Source organism: Pelodiscus sinensis, chromosome 3, assembly GCF_052426305.1.
Source record: "Pelodiscus sinensis isolate ZL-2025 chromosome 3, ASM5242630v1, whole genome shotgun sequence".
Classification (NCBI taxonomy): domain Eukaryota; kingdom Metazoa; phylum Chordata; order Testudines; family Trionychidae; genus Pelodiscus; species Pelodiscus sinensis.
In genome coordinates, this window is record NC_143054.1 from 153,805,437 (window position 1) to 153,823,790 (window position 18,354).

The 18,354-nt window shown below is 41.8% G+C and overlaps 1 protein-coding gene across 1 annotated transcript in view; it reads left to right on the forward strand.

Moving 5' to 3' along the window:
- The window catches only part of SPATA17 (spermatogenesis associated 17), a 239,796-nt gene that overhangs the window by 85,669 nt on the left and 135,773 nt on the right, over positions 1 to 18,354 (forward strand). Inside the window, exon 6 of the mRNA XM_006137342.5 lies at positions 17,868 to 17,991. Within this exon, the coding sequence (XP_006137404.3) occupies positions 17,868 to 17,991 (124 nt within the window). The remainder of the gene's footprint in view (positions 1 to 17,867; positions 17,992 to 18,354) is intronic.

Sequence of the window (18,354 nt, forward strand, 5' to 3'; positions counted from 1 at the left end):
AGACAAGTTTTTACCACTTTATACTGGAAACCTACCTACCACTACACATACCTTCATGCCTCTAGGGCTACGTCTACACTGCATCCCTCTTGTGCAAAAGCCTATGCAAATGCATCGTGGATTAGCATATTGCTACACTTCATTTGCATAATTAATTAGGGGCCGCTTTTGTGCAAAAGGCTTTTGCACAAGAGCCATTCTTCCTGAAAAAATGAGGAAGAACGGCTCTTGCACAAGAGGGTATTTCTGCACAAAAAGGAGCTGTGTAGATGGCTCCTTTTTGTGCAAAAGCCTCTTAAGCAAAAATGGCCCCTAATTAATTATGCACATGAAGCGTGGTAATATGCTAATCCACATTTCATTTGCATAGGCTTTTGTGCAAGATGGATGCAGTGTAGACATAGCCTAGCTTCCATCCCAGACACATTTCTCAATCTGTTGTATACAGCCAACCCCTAAGATACAACCAGATTTGCTCCAGTCCCACAGACAGAGACAAACATCTACAGGGTCTATATAGAGTATTCATAAAACTGAAATACCCACCTGGAGAAGTGAAAAAACAGGTCAATAGAGCAAAAAAAATACCCAGACATGAACTACTTCAAGACAGGACAAAAAGAGAAAACAACAGGATTCCACTTGTCATCACCTATAGCTCACAACTTAAACCTCTCCAATACATTATCAACAATCTACAGCCTATCGTGGGAATGACCCCGCACTCTCAGAGGTCTTAGGGGAAAGGCCAATCCTCATTTAGGGTATGTCTACACTAGCCCCCTAGATCGAGCTAAGGTGGCTAATGTAGGCATTCGAACTTGCAAATGAAGTCCGGGATTTAAACATCCCGGGCTTCATTTGCATGTTCCCAGGAGGGCGCCATTTTTAAATCCCCTTAGTTCGAACTGACCGCCTGCGGCTACACGCGGCAGTCAGAAGTTAATCCGAACTTTTTAGTTCGGATTAACTGTTACACCTCATTGCAGGAAGAGTAACAGTTAATCCGAACTAAAGACTTAGTTCGGATTAACTTCTGACTGCCGCGTGTAGCTGCGGGCGGTCAGTTCGAACTAAGGAGATTTAAAAATGGCGCCCTCCCAGGAACATGCAAATGAAGCCCGGGATGTTTAAATCCTGGACTTCATTTGCAAGTTCAAATGCCTACATTAGGCACCCTAATTCGAACTAGGGGGCTAGTGTAGACATACCTTTACAGACAACCGCCTAACCTCAACAAATTCTTTCCAATAACCACTCAACACACCTCCATCATAATCATCCAGGAACCCACCCCTGCAATCAGCCCCGGTGCCAATTCTGCCCACACATCTGCCCATACATGTGCCACAAATCTACAAGCGATTTCATTACTGGACCCAATCACATCAGCCACCAAATCAGAGGCTCATTTAACTACACATCCACTAATTTGATCTATGCCAACAATGGCTCGTTGCCATGTATATTGGCCAAACTGGACAATTTCTACGGGAAAGAATTAATGGACACAAATCAGATATCTGAAAAGGCAAGAGACAAAAATCTGTTGGAGAACACTTTAATCTACTTGGACACTCATTAATGGATCTCCAAGGCACGATTTGTTTCAGACAAATTCCACAAGCCAAATACACAGAGATGGATTGAAACTTATCTTCATTTACAAGTTTAATTCTTATGCAAATGGTATGAATAAGGACATCCTCTGGCTCACACACTATCTTCCACATCCTATGACTTAACCTACCAACCAAACAATGGAGGTGCTAATTGTTCTTATCAGCCTGTTGTAACTATTTGAAACATCTACTCACTGTCTCTCTCTTTATTTTTTCCCCTCCTCTCCCTCCCTTCCCCATTTATTCTTGGATCTGGATTTCTAATACTTCTGTCATCTGATGAAGTGGGTTGTGCCCACGAAAGCTCATGATACCATCTACATGTTTCGTTAGTGTTTAAGGTGCTACTAGTCTATTCGTTGTTTTTTAAGGTTATTTTAATTTACTTTGTTAGTCTACAGGACCTTATTTTAAAATGTCTTTTAAACATACTGCTTTAGTGTATTGCTGAAGACTATAAAATCACATTTCTGAAAATCATCCGTCCCCTCCCTAGCTGCCACTGGGCATGAGGCACCAGTTTAATAGTACTGTGTGGGCCCCTAAAAATCCTAAGAATGGCCCTGCCTATGCATTACACTAACAGGAGTTCATACCCACTTGGTTCAGGTAGAAACACTCAGACAAGATAATGGAGAACCTGATCTAAAGTGTGTATATGCCCCCTCACTTAATGAACAACACATTTAACTTTGAAAAGCTTCATCATTAGAAATAGTGTGTGTTAAATTGATGTGATGTTGCTCTTTTATTCATGAGTTGGTATCCAATGCAAACTCAAATTTGAAAATCTCTGAGGGCACACAGTTTATATATCACACAGCATGAGCTGTATACAACATAGAATCATAGAATCATAGAATAATAGGACTGGAAGGGACCTCGAGAGGTCATCGGGTCCAGCCCCCCGCCCTCAAAGCAGGACCAAGCTCCGTCTACACCATCCCTGACAGATGTCTATCTAACCTGTTCTTAAATATCTCCAGAGAGGGAGATTCCACCACCTCCCTTGGCAATTTATTCCAATATTTGACCACCCTGACAGTTAGGAATTTTTTCCTAATGTCCAATCTAAACCTCCCCTGCTGCACTTTAAGCCCATTACTCCTTGTCCTGTCCTCAGAAACCAAGAGGAACAAATTTTCTCCTTCCTCCTTGTGACACCCTTTTAGATATTTGAAAACCGCTATCATGTCCCCCCTTAATCTTCTTTTTTCCAAACTAAACAAGCCCAGTTCATGAAGCCTGGCTTCATAGGTCATGTTCTCTAAACCTTTAATCATTCTTGTCACTCTTCTCTGTACCCTTTCCAATTTCTCCACATCTTTCTTGAAATGTGGCGCCCAGAACTGGACACAGTACTCCAGCTGAGGCCTAACTAGTGCAGAGTAGAGCGGCAGAATGACTTCACGAGTTTTGCTTACAACACACCTGTTGATACAACCTAGAATCATATTTGCTTTTTTTGCAACAGCATCACACTGTTGACTCATATTCAACTTGTGGTCCACTATGACCCCTAGATCCCTTTCCGCCATGCTCCTTCCTAGACAGTCGCTTCCCATCTTGTATGTATGGAACTGATTGTTCCTTCCTAAGTGGAGCACTTTGCATTTCTCTTTATTAAACCTCATCCTGTTTACCTCTGACCATTTCTCTAACTTGCTAAGGTCATTTTGAATTATGTCCCTATCCTCCAAAGAAGTTGCAACCCCACCCAGTTTGGTATCATCTGCAAACTTAATAAGCATACTCTCTATCCCAATATCTACATCATTGATGAAGATATTGAACAGTACGGGTCCCAAAACAGACCCTTGCGGAATTCCACTTGTTATCCCTTTCCAGCAGGATTTAGCACCGTTAACAACAACTGTCTGACTACGGTTATCCAGCCAATTATGCACCCACCTTATCGTGACCCTATCTAAGTTATATTTGCCTAGTTTATCAATAAGAATATCATGCGAGACCGTATCAAATGCCTTACTAAAGTCTAGGTATATGACATCCACCGCTTCTCCCTTATCCACAAGGCTCGTTATCCTATCAAAGAAAGCTATCAGATTAGATTTTTTATTTTGAGATCATGCAAGATCTCCTTGTTAAGCCAAGCTGGTCTTTTGCCATATTTTCTATCTTTCCTACACAACGGAATTGTTTGCTTTTGGGCCCTTAACAACATCCCTTTGAAATACTTCCAACTCTCCTCAGTTGTTTTTCCCTTCAGTCTTGCTTCCCATGGGACCTTACCTACAAGTTCTCTGAGCTTATCAAAATCTGCCTTCCTGAAATCCATTATCTCAATTGTGCTGGTCTCCCTTCTACCTTTCCTTAAGATCATGAACTCTGTTATTTCATGATCACTGTCCCGTATACTGTCTTCCACTTTCAAGTTCTCAACTAGTTCCTCCCTATTTGTTAAAACCAAATCCAGAACAGCTTCTCCTCTGGTAGCTTTTTCAACCTTCTGAAACAGAAAGTTGTCTCCAATGCAGTCCAGAAACTTATTGGATAGCCTGTGCCCCGCTGTGTTAGTTTCCCAACATATGTCTGGATAGTTGAAGTTCCCCATCACCACCAAATCTTGGGCTTTGGATAGTTTTGTTAATTGTTTAAAAAAGGCCTCATCCACCTCTTCCACCTGGCTAGGTGGCCTGTAGTAGACTCCTACCATGATATCACCCTCATTTTTTACCCCTTTTAGCTGATAATGTATTGATTATACATTGATTAACATGATAATGTATTGATTTGTATTTAGCATATAGACCAGATTCCAAACAGTTGATTTCAATGGAATTATGCTGATTTTCACCACCTGAAGAACTAGCTGTACATTTCTTATGAGCTTATATATTACGGTTCAAATTCAGAGCTCTGGGCTTATATGCAAGTGGCCAATGGTGGGAAGAATTTTCTCTTTCAGGTAATGGAATGGCTCTGCTGCCACTAGGCTATGGAAACTCTTGAGTGACCCCACTGTGATAGGAAACTGGATCATCTCACCCTATATTTATCCCCTGCATAATGTCCTTCACTGGGCTCTGGCACTCTTTGCATTGTGCCAAGCAGAATGTGTGTACCCTCTACATCTTTCTTCCCTCCCATAAGGTATGTCTACACTGCAAAGTTAATTCAGAATAACAGACGTTATTCCAAATTAACTTCCATAACATCTATACAAGCAAACCGCTATTTTGAATGTAATTCGAAATAGCGGGGTGCTTAATTCGAGTTTGGTAAATCTCATTCTATGAGGAGTAACGGCAAACTCGAATGAGCTAATTCGGAATAAGCACTGTGTAGACACTTAGTCCGAATTAGCTGGCCGCCAGCCTTCCCAGTTTCCCCTGTTGGCCACTCTGGGCCAAACCAGGAAAACTCTTCTTCCTCCCCCCTACTACGGAGCCCTTAAAGGGGCAGACTCTGGCCACAATGCCTGTGCCAGCTCCAAGCCTGCTGGCCCAGAGCCAGCAGTCACTGCCCCAACCCAGTGGCCCCAAAACATGAGCCAGCAAGCCACTGGCAGCCAGCCCTCCACTGCGTCCCAGGAGCAGTCTGCCAGATCCTAGGAGCCTGCCAGGGCCTGGAGAAGATGGGCGCCTTCCTGGTCCAGGGCAGAGATAAGGGTGGACCATACTCAGGTTTGGGGGGATGCCCCCAGCGTCCATGATACCCTCCCTAGACAGAGGAACGCAGCCATCTATGGCAGGATAGCTGCCAGCCTGGCCACCAAAGGCCACATGCAAACCCAGGAGCAGGTTTGCAGGTTTGCATGAAAATCAAGTTGGTCCGGCAAGACCCCCAACCCTGAGCTTCTCCTCCCCCTTCTTCCCCTTGCCTCTCCCTTCCAGCTCCCTCCTTCCAGATTTCCCCCTCCCCTCTTCCACCCTCATTCCTACCCCAGTTTTGGTCAATAAAGAGAGTTTGTTTTTGGCAAGAAATGTGTTTTTATTTGACGTCAAGAAGGGGGGTTAGGGAGGGGTAAGTGGAAGGAGGGAGGAATGAGGCACAAGCCCACAGTGGGGCACACCAGGGAGGCTCTTAGTGTTCCTCAGGGTGGAAGCTCTCCTGCAGGGCCTCCTGGATACTGACAGCCCCCCGATGGACCTCCGAGATGGCAGCCTGCAAAAAGTGCAGCCAGGCTCGAAGCAACACGTCCACGAGAAGCACCAGAGTACCCAGGTGCTCTGGCTCCATGTTGCAGAGTGCTGTGGTGTCCCGAGTGAGGGTACACGAACGAGGTGTACAGCTAGTTCGGATAGGAAGCCTAATCCGAACTAGCTAGTTTGTGCCGCGCGTAGCTGCGCGGCACGCAGTCCGAACTAGCCGGCATTTTAAAATGGCGCCGGCCAGCTTCATTCAAAGGAAGTCCGGGAAATTCAAATCCTGGGCTTCATTTGCAACTCCGTATGACTACATTCCCCTCCCCCCCAGTTCGAACTAGGGGGGTGGTGTAGACATATCCTGAGATTTGTGAAAACTCTTTTGTGGCAGGTCTCCTGGGCAAGGCCCTTTAAATGCTCAATTGTTTCTGTCCACCAAGCAGTAAAGTAGGTAAATGGACAGTACGCTAGACTACAAGTTTTTGTTGGAAAAAGGTATGCAAAATTAGCTCTGATTCTGATTTTTTGATTCTTTTGTCAGAAGAGGCTTTTCCAACATTTGGCCCATCCTAGACTGGGCCAAATGTCGGGAAAAACCACTCTTTTGGAAGCCCCCTCCTTCCTCGTTCTACGAGGAATACATGGGCTTCCGAAAGAGCGCATTTGCTCTTCCACAAAAAAAAAAGCAGAAGAGCAAACGCATTCCCTGGACGCCGCAGAGGAACAGGAGAGCTGCAGCCCATTGATCCCTATGTCGAGCTAATAGCTTTGAGGGCTAGTGACCCAGGTTTTTAAGATGGAAATAGGCACAAAGACATGCTGAAAAAAGTAATTGAAAGGTTAGTTTGTACATTATTTTAGCCTGCAGTCTTCATTTAGTAGCTAAACAAATGTGAGATAATCTAGTATATCTAAAACCCAATAAAGAGTTATCTCAGGGTTTTGTTTGTAATGAAAAGGCCAAAGTTATCTTAAAAACTGTTTTCCGTAACATTTTAGACTATTAAATATGGAGGAAGTTTCAAAAGTGAATATACTTCTTTAATATATGCTCTTTATACTACTGGTTTAAGATCAGGTTGTGAACTCTTTATTCACATTAGTGAGCAGTTAATTACTCAGCCCTGGTCTACCCTACAAACCTGTAATGATAGAACTACATTGCTCAGGGCTATAGTAGATCCAGAACCCTGCATGACATAGTTATATCAACCTGACCTCCAGTATAGACAAGGCTATGTCGATGGGAGAGATTTCCCTATGGACATAGCTACTGCTTCCCAACTACACCACCTTATGTATAGACAAGCCTTCACACTAGTAGTTTCAGTGACATCAAAATAATTCACTTGTGCAAACTTTCAGTGAGAACAAGGAGTAGAGAGTAGATCACAATGTGGCCCTATTAGTATTCCTTTCAGTAAAAATCACTGGAGCCAGGTTTGCTTCATTTATGACCAGTGTCAATATCATGTTCCCACTGATCTGTTTGGGTTTGGGTTACTTAACAGGAGAAGGGAATTTTTAATTATTTAAAAGCAGCTGTTCTTTGAGTGCTTGCTCATGTCCATTCAACATAGGTGTGTGTGTGTGCTCGCCATATGCACCGGTGCCGGAAGTTTTTCCCTCACTAGTACCCATAGGGACTTGGATCTCAGCATCCCTTGGAGTGGTGCGTACATGCCACTCTATATAGTGCATTTCCAGGCCCTGCCCTCCTCATTTTCTTTTTGCCACCTGTGACAGTGCTTCGAACACTCTCCTCCAGCTCTAGCTGTAGCGTTACCATTCCCTCACTTTCATTTACAAATAGTTTTCTTTGTGTTTTAATAGAGTAGTTAACAGTTAGTCCCCTGTTGGGACAAACCCTGTTCCCCCAGCTTAAAGCTTTTGCTGTGTGACACAGGCCTATGCTGTTAGAGACCCTCAAGTGACTGTCTTCATTGTTTGAGTGAACCGCACAACTCTTCTAAGTGCAAGATTTGCACTTCTTTTTGCCCCAGGACCATAAAAGAAAGGGGTGTTCATCTAAAGGCACTTCTCATAGTGTCTGCCCTAGCGCCGAAAGATTTGCACTCTGATTTGGTACAGAGTGCACAACCGACTCTGTCAACGTGGCACCAGGCATCTTCAGCCCAGCCTATGAGAGCTAAGAAGTCGACCAAAGACAGCTCCCCTGACTGAGGGAGGAAAGCCAAGAAGGGTCCCCAGCGTAAGGGAGCAGTCCCAGTCCAGCTCACCCACATCTGGTGGCTGTCAATGTGCAGCCCCTTTCCATGCCAGAGGCCTTTCAAGTGTCACAGGACATCCTTTCCATGCTGGCACCAGTGGTGGCAGGGCCAGCTGGGCCCAGTCATAGGGAAAATCACCACTTGAAGTCCAGTCACCAAGCATCCAATGCTTGCATTCACTGGTGCACCCAGATAGGAGGGTCCCTTGTCACCCCATTGGGTCAGTATGGGCCTCACTGTGATCTCACGCTGAGTCCATGGTGCCTCATATCTTGGAGTCATGAACTCAGCGGCCACAGCATCACCATAGACAGAGTATATCTCCATACAGTTCATTCTGCTGCTGTCCTCGACACCAATATTTGCCAACACTGAGTACTGCCGGTCTCCAAGCCCACACCTGCAGGTCGAGGTCTTTGCTCTGTTTTTGATCACAGAAATCACCTTTGGCACCAGGTTCTCGGCACCATAGAGAGTGGACAGCATGCTCTGGGTCATGGGTCTCTGCCAACGTCCATTCAGCGGGTGCAGTCTCAGACTTGGCTTTCCCGCCTCTGTCTCAGCCCTCAGCACTTCAGACTATTACCAAACAGCACTGGAGATAGCCTCTCAAGGCATCTCCTGGCCTCAGCAGCAGTGGTAGGCACAGTGGTGCCCTCGGACTCCCTGGGTCTTCCAGGTTCAGCCCCAGGAAGCCTGTTCAGTGGCTGGAGGCTCGGCCCCTTCCTCAACATCCCCAGCAAGCTGGGTCTTGGCACCAGAGGCCAGGGGTCATCTCAACCCCATAATGGGGGAGAGATTAGTGAAGCAACCACTATCCCAGGACGAAGACCAAGGGGGCAAGGTCTCATTGTCCTTCTCACCAGACAAGACCATTGTAGCCCCATCACTAATAGTCCTCCCTGGATCACACACTTTCTCAATTGGGGAGCCTCAAACCTCCTGCTTCAAAGACTCCCTGTTTGAGGTCCTGGACCAGAGCACACTAGAGGGCTAGACTGGCCCTGCCCTTACATTAAGGGGTAGCCAAGATCGCCAAGGCACTTTGGCAAACACCCTCTTCTATTTCACCCATCTCAAAGAGAGAGGAGAGGAAGTACCTTCTGCCTGCCAAGAGCCACAACTACCTCTGTACCCACCTTCCACCCAACTCCCTTGTGGTGGAGTCAGTGAACCACAGAGAGCGAGAGGGCCAACCCACCCCCATGCTGAGAAACAAGGACTAGAAATGCCTAGATTTGTTTGGAAGAAAACTTTATTCCTTGGCCAGCTTTCAGCTATGGGTGGCTAACCATCAAGCACTATTTGTGCACTACAGCTTCAACTCATGGCAGTCTGTGGTCAAGTTTGAGGCATTGCTTCCCACGGTGTCCAGGAAGGAGTTCAAGGCACTTGTGGAAGAGATCTTGGCCACAGTGCGGGCAGCTCTACAGGTGGCATGAGATTCTGCAGACTTCACGGTGAGGTCCATGGCCTCCTCAATATCCATGAGAAGGTCTTCATGGCTTCTTCTCTGAGGTCAGAAGCCCAGAAGCTTGATCCAGGACCTCTCCTTCGATTGTGAGGCCCTGTTTGAGGAACAGACAGATAGCAAGCTACATGGCTCAAATATTCTTGTATGACCCTTAAAACATTGGGTCTATATGTTCTGGGGCAAAAGCAGAAACAGTTTAAGCCACACCCTACCTTGCTGCCAACTAAGTATTCATATAGGCTACGTCTAGATTGCATCCCTTTTTCGTAAAAGGGATGCAAATTAGACGTATTGCAATTGCTAATGAAGCGGGGATTTTAATCTCCCCCGCTTCATTAGCATAAAAATGGCTGCCGCTTTTTTTCGGCACGGAACTTTGCCGGAAAAAAGCGCCAGTCTAGACGCGGATCTTTCGGAAAATAAAGCCTTTTCCGAAAGATCTCTTATCCCTCTTAAAATAAGGGATAAGGGATCTTTCGGAAAAGGCTTTATTTTCCAAAAGATCCATGTCTAGACTGGCGCTTTTTTTCGGCAAAGCTCCGTGCCGAAAAAAAGCGGCAGCCATTTTTATGCTAATGAAGCGGGGGAGATTTAAATCCCCGCTTCATTAGCAATTGCTTTCTTATCTGAGTCTAGACTTATTGGTGTGTTTAATTTTTTACTGATTTTTTTGGTAAAGTTGAACAGTTTTTAATATGGCAGGTCAACTTCTGCTCTCAGATATACCAGTATAACCCCTTTAAATCAACAGGCATATGCTCCCGTAGCTAAGAAATTGTCCCAGTAATTGCATTTAGAGTTCCATATACTTTGTTTGAGGGGAAAAGATGATGTATATAGTTTGGAAGGTAAAATTGATTTAGGCTGGCTTCTCTTATACTTAGGTTACCTACTGCCTATGTTGCAGGAATTTTATGATTTGAAGGCTAAGCTATTTCAAATCACAATACCTTCTGGGTATTCTAGGCAAATTATACTGCATATTGATTTTCTCAAATGCCCTTTAGTTTACTTAATACTATGATTTTATGGTTATCTGGCCACAAGATCACAAAATTCCTGTTAAAATGCAAACAAAATGCAATATTTTGATAAAGTTCAATAAATGTAGGTCAGTGTAAATCTGTGAAATGATGCTGTTCTATGCAGCACCAATAAAATCTGTATATTGCTGAAATCATCATTTAAAGACCTTTCCAAAAGTGCCAGGAACAATATGCTATGTGTTTTTCACCTTTATACAGGAGCACATTCAACTAAATCTGCATTTCATAGCAGTAACTAATACCACTGAATGTTTCATAATGAAACATCAGAATAACAGTAAGTTTTGTTGGCATAATAACAACTTTTATTTTAAAGCCTTAACCTGTAATCAACAATATACAAATCAACAACTACCTCACAGATCTGTGAGGCATAGTCTTATTCTAATCATGATGCACATCTACACTGCACACTTATTTTGGAATAAACTATTCCAGAAGAAATACTCCAAAACAGATTATTTTGAAATAGCACGTCTACACTACAAGGAAGCCTCGAAATTAGTCTGAGGCAGGCTCCCCTAATGTGGATGTGTTACCTCAATTTAGAAGCAGTAAGGAGTAACTACTTTGAATGGCCCTGGGAAGGAGCTATTTCAAAATAACAGCAGTGGAGCATCCACACTACCGCTATTTTGAAATAGCGGTTTCAGAAGGAGTGTTATTCCTCATGGAATGAGATTAAGAGAAGTCTGAATAAGCTGCCCCTTATTTCAAAATTATTTCAAAATAACAGAATTGCTGTGTAGACACTTGCATTGTTATTTCAGAATAATAGCTGTTGTTTTGAAATAACTGTGCTATGTAGACACACCCCGCTGAATATCTGAGCACATGAGCTTGTAAACATGGGTACATTTTGAATGCTGTTATATAGACCCCACTACAATGGTACCGTGCAAATGTATTTCTTTCCCAAACTTGTCTCAAATGATCATCAATGTTTCTTTGCTTATTCATCTTTTGCAGATAATTTTGTACACAACAATTAATAAAACTGCACATATTTTATTTTCTTAACATAGGAATTTCACAAAACAACTGCCAAGTTTTTGAAAACTATTTCAAAAATTAATTGATATAAAACAATTTTTGCATCGGAGGAGTTCTGTTTTCTCTCACCATGAAACCTGGTGAAAATCCAGAAGGTAACACTCAAACTTGACAAAACTATTTGGCAATATTCAAGTCCCTTTCCACACATGCAGCACCAAAGGAGACAATGGAAGTTTTGGCTTGATGCTGAAGTTATAATTCTGATCACTGTCTTTACATTGCAGTGGGGAACCTCTGGTGTGAGGTCCAGATGCAGCCCCTGGCTTGCCTGGATCCAACGCCCAAGGCTCAGGTCCCTCCCCACCAGCATTGGGAAGCCCACACTGGTGCTTCAACACTTCCTCCACCCCATCACCCCACCATGGGACTGGAGCACACAAAATTTACTAGGCTGCTGTGCAGGGGGAATGTGGGGAGTGTCTTTCTTCTTCTCAGTAGGGGGCCACATCAGTGGTTTTTTGTTGTTTGTTTGTTTGTTTGTTTGTTTTTTCTTTTCACATGTGTGCAGCCCCCAACTGATTTTAATGTGGTCAGTGCCCCCGACCCAAAAAAGTTTCCCCACCCCTGGTTTATATCCTTGATTTCAGGATTACTGGTAGATGCATGCTGTCTAAAGGTAATGTCTATAGTATGTTATTTTCATATATTGTAGTCTCATCTCTTTGCATACTAGCTATCACATTGCATAGTGCAGTCTCAGAGCATAAATATTGTACTGTGAATTAGAGTCACATTTAACCTCGCTTTTTATTTAATTCCTTGGGTCTGATCCAATGTTTCCTCTAAACTTTTCTATTTATGTGCAGAATAATTTTATATACACCAAGGTTTGTACAAATGTGCACCACCAGCAGAAACAAAACAAACAAAAAAAACAACTCCTAGCTGTGAGTGTTCTGCTAATCAACTGGACAGCATTAGAATCTCACTGGCACAGCTGCACAAGCGCACAGCTTACAGGGAACACTGGTCTGACTTCACTGTCATTGATATCAATGGGACTATGATCAAAACTTTAAAATAAGGGACATGTGGGAATTTCAGGGTATAAATCATTTTAAAATAAATCTAAATTAATATCATTTTGCTAAGAAGTCATTATGTATAATAATGTTTAGACTAGTACATATTTTACAAGAACAGCGCCATCAAAGGTAACCATATATGTCAACAATATTAAAATAAGGTAAAGAAATGTAAACATTACGCGTACAATATAACAGGAAATGTTAGCAAAATATGTAAGATGTTGAAACGATATAAAATCTATTGAAAATTATATAGTTACTTAAAGAACTTACATTCATGAATGGTTTTGTTTAGAACATTAATGCAGAGATGTCTACCTATTTGAAAGGAATTGTGATGAAATTAAGGTAGTGCTTTCTAATAAAATTATATATTGCCTTGAACTTTATTTCAACAAATGCGCTAAACTTTTTTTGACTTGAACAAATGATAGTACTGAATCATTGTAAATAGTGTAGTAAATCCTAACAGATGACATTGGACAAATTGTTTACACATCTTTATCATTAAATCTGTAATAAAATGAACATATATGGAGAAAGAGATATCTTTGGGGGTTTTCACCAGTTTTCACTTGAACAATATAATTCCTTCATTAAAGAGTAAAAGTGAATAAGAATAGAAAGAAGTTGTGATCATATATTTATAGACAGTTTATCAACTATTTGACAGTGGTACTGAGGCTGAATGGAAGAATCTAATGCAAGAGAATGAGATTCAGTATTAATTATGTAAAATATAGAACATATACACAAATATTTAAATATAAAGTTGCCTAAAATAAAAAAATAAAGTTGGTAACACATGCACTTTTATTTATTTTTGGTTAATATAGAACAAAGAGTTTCCCTGTAAAAATGCTTATTTACCCACATACCACTGCTCAGAAGTCTGTACCTTAAGGACAAAGAAAGGTCACCAATCTCTCCAACTCCTAGTTCTTTGTCAAAAATGGACACAGTTAATGAGGTTTGTTTGGTACAGCACAAATTCTCAGACACAGATAGAGATCCTTTCAATGGAAACAAATTTGTTTGGCTTTACCAGGTTACTTAGCGATTAATAATAGCCTTGAGATGCGGGTCAGAAAGGTCATTGTACTGGCTTGCCAACACAATCTAAAATGTGCAGCTAGTCCAGCTTTGTAGGCTGTGAGGCCCCAAAATGCTATGCATAAAGTAAAAGAGGCTATTTTCCAACTTCTTTTTTCATATTAATAAGCAATTTTCAAGAGAAGGGTGGCAAAATGGGAGCCATGCTACTCTAAGTAATTCATTTATTTTGCAATTTAATCTTATGTTGGAAAAAAATTACACTGCTCCAAAAGCATAGCATGGTGATTTTTAAACGTCAGTATGTTTCATAAGTAACCTTGTATGAAATATTGTATTAGCAGCCTTTAACAGTAAATCGCAACAAAAATATTTGCACAGATCGAAACGGACCTATACTTCTTTCCCTACCTTTAATGTATTTCCTTTTTATTTTTTTGTCTTGCACACTTGAAGAAAAAGCATGCATGATTTACTTAACATTTTACTAATTTTCTCAGGTGTTGTGGATTAATATTTTGATAAAGAAAAGTTGAAAGACTGTAGCACAAATCAAATATAAATATGATACAATTTGAATATCTATTTGTGTATATGTATATATATTGTATATGTATTTTTGTTAAGAATTTATTTTAACTGGGTTCATATGCGTATAAGGCATTTATTACTATTCCACGTTTTTGTGAGTTCGTTTAACATGATGATAATTATAACAGCAGGCATTACAAAACTGGAGCCCAATCTTGCAAGCGCTCACTGATGTAACTTGACTTGCCTGTGGGATTATTAATGTCCATAAAGTTACATGTTACAAAATGCTTAAATATTTTCCTGATTTGATCTTTGTTCTCCAGGAGTTAGATCCAACTCCTATTCAAGTCAATAGGAATGTTACGATTGACCTCTGTGAGAGAATGATCAGATCCCAAATTTCTTTATGCTATGTCATTTACTGTCCAAATATATGGGCTACGTCTACACTGGCATGATTTTCCGGAAATGATTTTAAAGGAAAAGTTTTCCGGTAAAAGCATTTTCAGAAAAGTGCGTCTAGATTGGCAGGACGCTGTCAGCCGACGGTCAGGACAGTGTGTGTGTGTGTGTGTTTCCGAGAAAAGGTTTAACGTCCGTGTCTTTACTGCTAGGACCGGGGTCCTGTCGCAGAGGGTGGCCAGCAGGCCAACAGACGCCCCGTTATATAGGAAGAGCTTATTACACCTTAGATTTCAGCTGCTAGAACACAGGGGTTCCTTCGCAGTGGGCAGCCTAGGAAAGGCTGAAAAGGTGCCCCAACGGATCTTGTCACCTGGGAGTGACACAGATCCAAACGCCCAAGCTCTCCCTATGTCTGTCCCTTTATGACCGGCTGAAGTTCTTTTAAATTGTGCTTGGTTCTATTACAGCAACTGAAGGAGTCAGGTTAAAAACTTAAACAGTTACAGGTTTATTAAAGAAGCTTATAAATCATATGGTTACAATGGCTATTGCTCTATTTCTTAAATGCTAGCAAATATATATATAGATCTTAAAAATGTTTACAGGAAAAAGGTAAAGATAGAAAATAGAAATAATGGTACCAAGTGACAGCTTAATCTTTAAAGAGCTCTAACACTATGTATATATATATATATATATACTTAAACAAAGGACCACATCCAGGTACAATTTTTACCCCTTTCTGTGCCTCTCGACTCCAGCGTGTCAGGCCAGGGCCAGTCTCTCAATTCCTAGGAAAGACGAATACGAGGTGGGCGTCCCCTCTGGAACCTCGGGAGATCAAACACCAAACCCAACCAGCAGATAGATGGTAGATTGACACTCAGAGAAAATGTGCTGCTCGACCCATCTTTATACCCCTGGGGGCCCATATCCTCTTTCTTATCTAAGAGGCCAAATTCTACTGGTCCGTTTTGTGGCGCCCGTTCTTACAAGCAAGTTTCAAGTTAATTTATACTTGCAAGAGAGATAACTAAATTGTGAGTACTAGACATTTTTTTACTGGGCGAGAGATTCCTCCCCCCGCGGACGGTTGTGTGTTCGTATCAATATGGGTTAAGTCAAGGACACTCCTTGGCAGCCTCTTGGTCAGCAATTGGCATATCTCTGTTTACAGCCATTCACGGTCACACAGCCTGGGCCTTCTGCTCTGTGTGCCCTGTATGCTCCAGGTAAGCAAAACTGGATGTTACAAGGGGGGTTCCTGTCTGGCTACAGATGCTTTTCTGGAAAAGCACTTTTTCTGGAAAAGTGTCCGTGGCCAATCTAGACGCTCTTTTCCACAAAAAAGCCCCGATCGTCATTTTCACAATCGGGGTTTTTTTGCGGAAAACACTACTGTGCTGTCTACACTGGCCCTTTTCCAGAACAGTTTTCTGGAAAAAGACTTTTGCTCAAACGGGAGCAGCATAGTTTTTCCAGAAAAGCACTGATGATTTTACATTAAATCGTCAGTGCTTTTCCGGAAATTCAAGCGGCCAGTGTAGACAGCTGGCAAGTTTTTCTGGAAAAGCGGCTGATTTTCCAGAAAAATTTGCCAGTGTAGACACAGCCATGGACTGTGCGTTTGTCTTCACTTTTTATTTTATGTAACATATTTTCAAAAAGACCACAATTTACTCACCCAATTAACTTTTAGACAAATCTACATGAGTGACTGAACAGAGCTAGTGTCAGACACACACAGGTGTATTTGAAACGTTTCTTAATAACATTAATAACATATGTTAATCAAGCTAACCTCTTTTAACTGGGTCAAAAATAATTCTGTATACATACACATGCATTGTGAACTATAGCACTGAATTATACTTAGTACTAGCAGAAATACCCGGCATCACCCAAGGAAATATAGTAAAAGGTGTGATAAATGAACTACATCAATGACATTAACATAGCATATTTCATTGGAATTACTTTTGTCTTATATACTACTTTAAGAAATTAACATAGCTAGTACCTTTTCTGTTATCATAGGGAAAGGATCTCATAGTTGCAGTTTATGTGACACGCTTAACACAAGAGTCCAGCAAATGCCTATGATCAGGCGCTACTAAAATCTAATTAGTGGTCCAGTTCAGGCTCTGGGGGTTCAATTGGGGCTCTGGGGGAAACAATTATGAGATGTAACCAATCCAGTTATTTAAGTTAGGAAATCAGTAGTATCTGTGCAAAATGTTGTGTTTCTATGATCTGACACTACTAAAAGCTAATTATCAGTGGGCCCAATTGGGGCTCTGGGGGAACCGGTGGAAATGATTTTGAGATATAACCAATCCAGTTATTTAAGTTAGGAAATCAGTAGTATCCGTGCAATATTTGGTGTTTCTAGCTCTTACAGTTTCGGAGATCTTTTGGGACAAAAAAACAAACATTCAGAAATATTTATAAGATAAGACATTAATTAGTCTACAATTCTTCATAATATGGGTCCAGACTGGCCCTTTTGCGAAAAATCCATGGGAAGAAGCCATTGATGGGAAAAATCTCTGTATGTTTTACCTTGCATAGTTTTCCTCAGATTGTTTCACTGTATGCCAGTGGGATCAGCCTCTTGCTACCTGTGGGTTTTCTAGGAACTATTGGAAACACAGGGATATTTGCTTAGCAGACCTTGTATCCCTTCACACTTGCTCCAGGAATCCCTGCCCCACAATCTGTTTTCTTGGCAGTGACTTTGCTGTGGACTTCCCATGACTGTCACAGCTCTGTACTACCCTTGTCAGAAATGCTCCACACTGAGGAGGGACATGTCTAGGAAAGTTAATATTGTATTCATCTTTCCCAAGTATTTCATGTGTACCAAATGAGGAAATAGTGTACTTCACCTGTACTTAATGTGGGAATGGACCCCTCACAGGTTTGCAATCTATGCCCCAAACTTGATAAAACAGTGCACAGAATATCTAGTACTTCTCTTTTTATCAAAATATTTAAATGACACTATCAACATCTCCCTCAAAAACCTTAAAGAATATAAATGAATGAATTATGAATAAACATGGTACACTGTACAATACACATAAAATGTCACCTTAAGCACTTTAATGATACCAAATGTACATCCATGCAGAATCCATCTGCTGTACTTTGGAATGTGCCATGTAGGTATTAACATTCCACTGATTTCCACTGATTATTAATGAATGAGTGAAGCACAGAGAACCAGTTGTGAAAGAGTAAAAAAGGAGGAATTAGAATCTTTTTTCACCTCTGGATTGTAACTAACAAAGAGTTGTTTTGATGCAGGAAAGAATTAGAAGAGTTTGCAGAGATGAAGGAGAGAGAGAAGGAGAAGAAAGACCTAGAAAAGGAAGAAAAGAAAAAGGATCACCAAGCCCGAAAGATGCATTACCTCCTCAGCACAGAGCAGGTTAGTATTCCTATCCCTGACAGCTCATGCAAACCACTTGGGCCCCCAGCCTGACAGAGATAAACTAGCAGGCTGAATGGGACATGACTTGTTGAAAAGATATCACAAAGACACTACTTTGAGTTCAATTTAGTGCTTTTCTATAGGCGAGAGCAGGTACCATGACTATTCTGTGACAGCAGCTTCACAGAGGCAGCAACAGCACTGCTGACAGAAAGAGTCCAAGTCAGCAGTTTGATCAGCCACTGTGATAACACAACACGAAGGGCATAACCTCGCTTTAAAAACTCATTTTGACTGGCTTATTGTTGTGTTGTGGTACTTGTCAAGAACTAAAGTTATTAAGTTGAGGAAAGGTTTCAC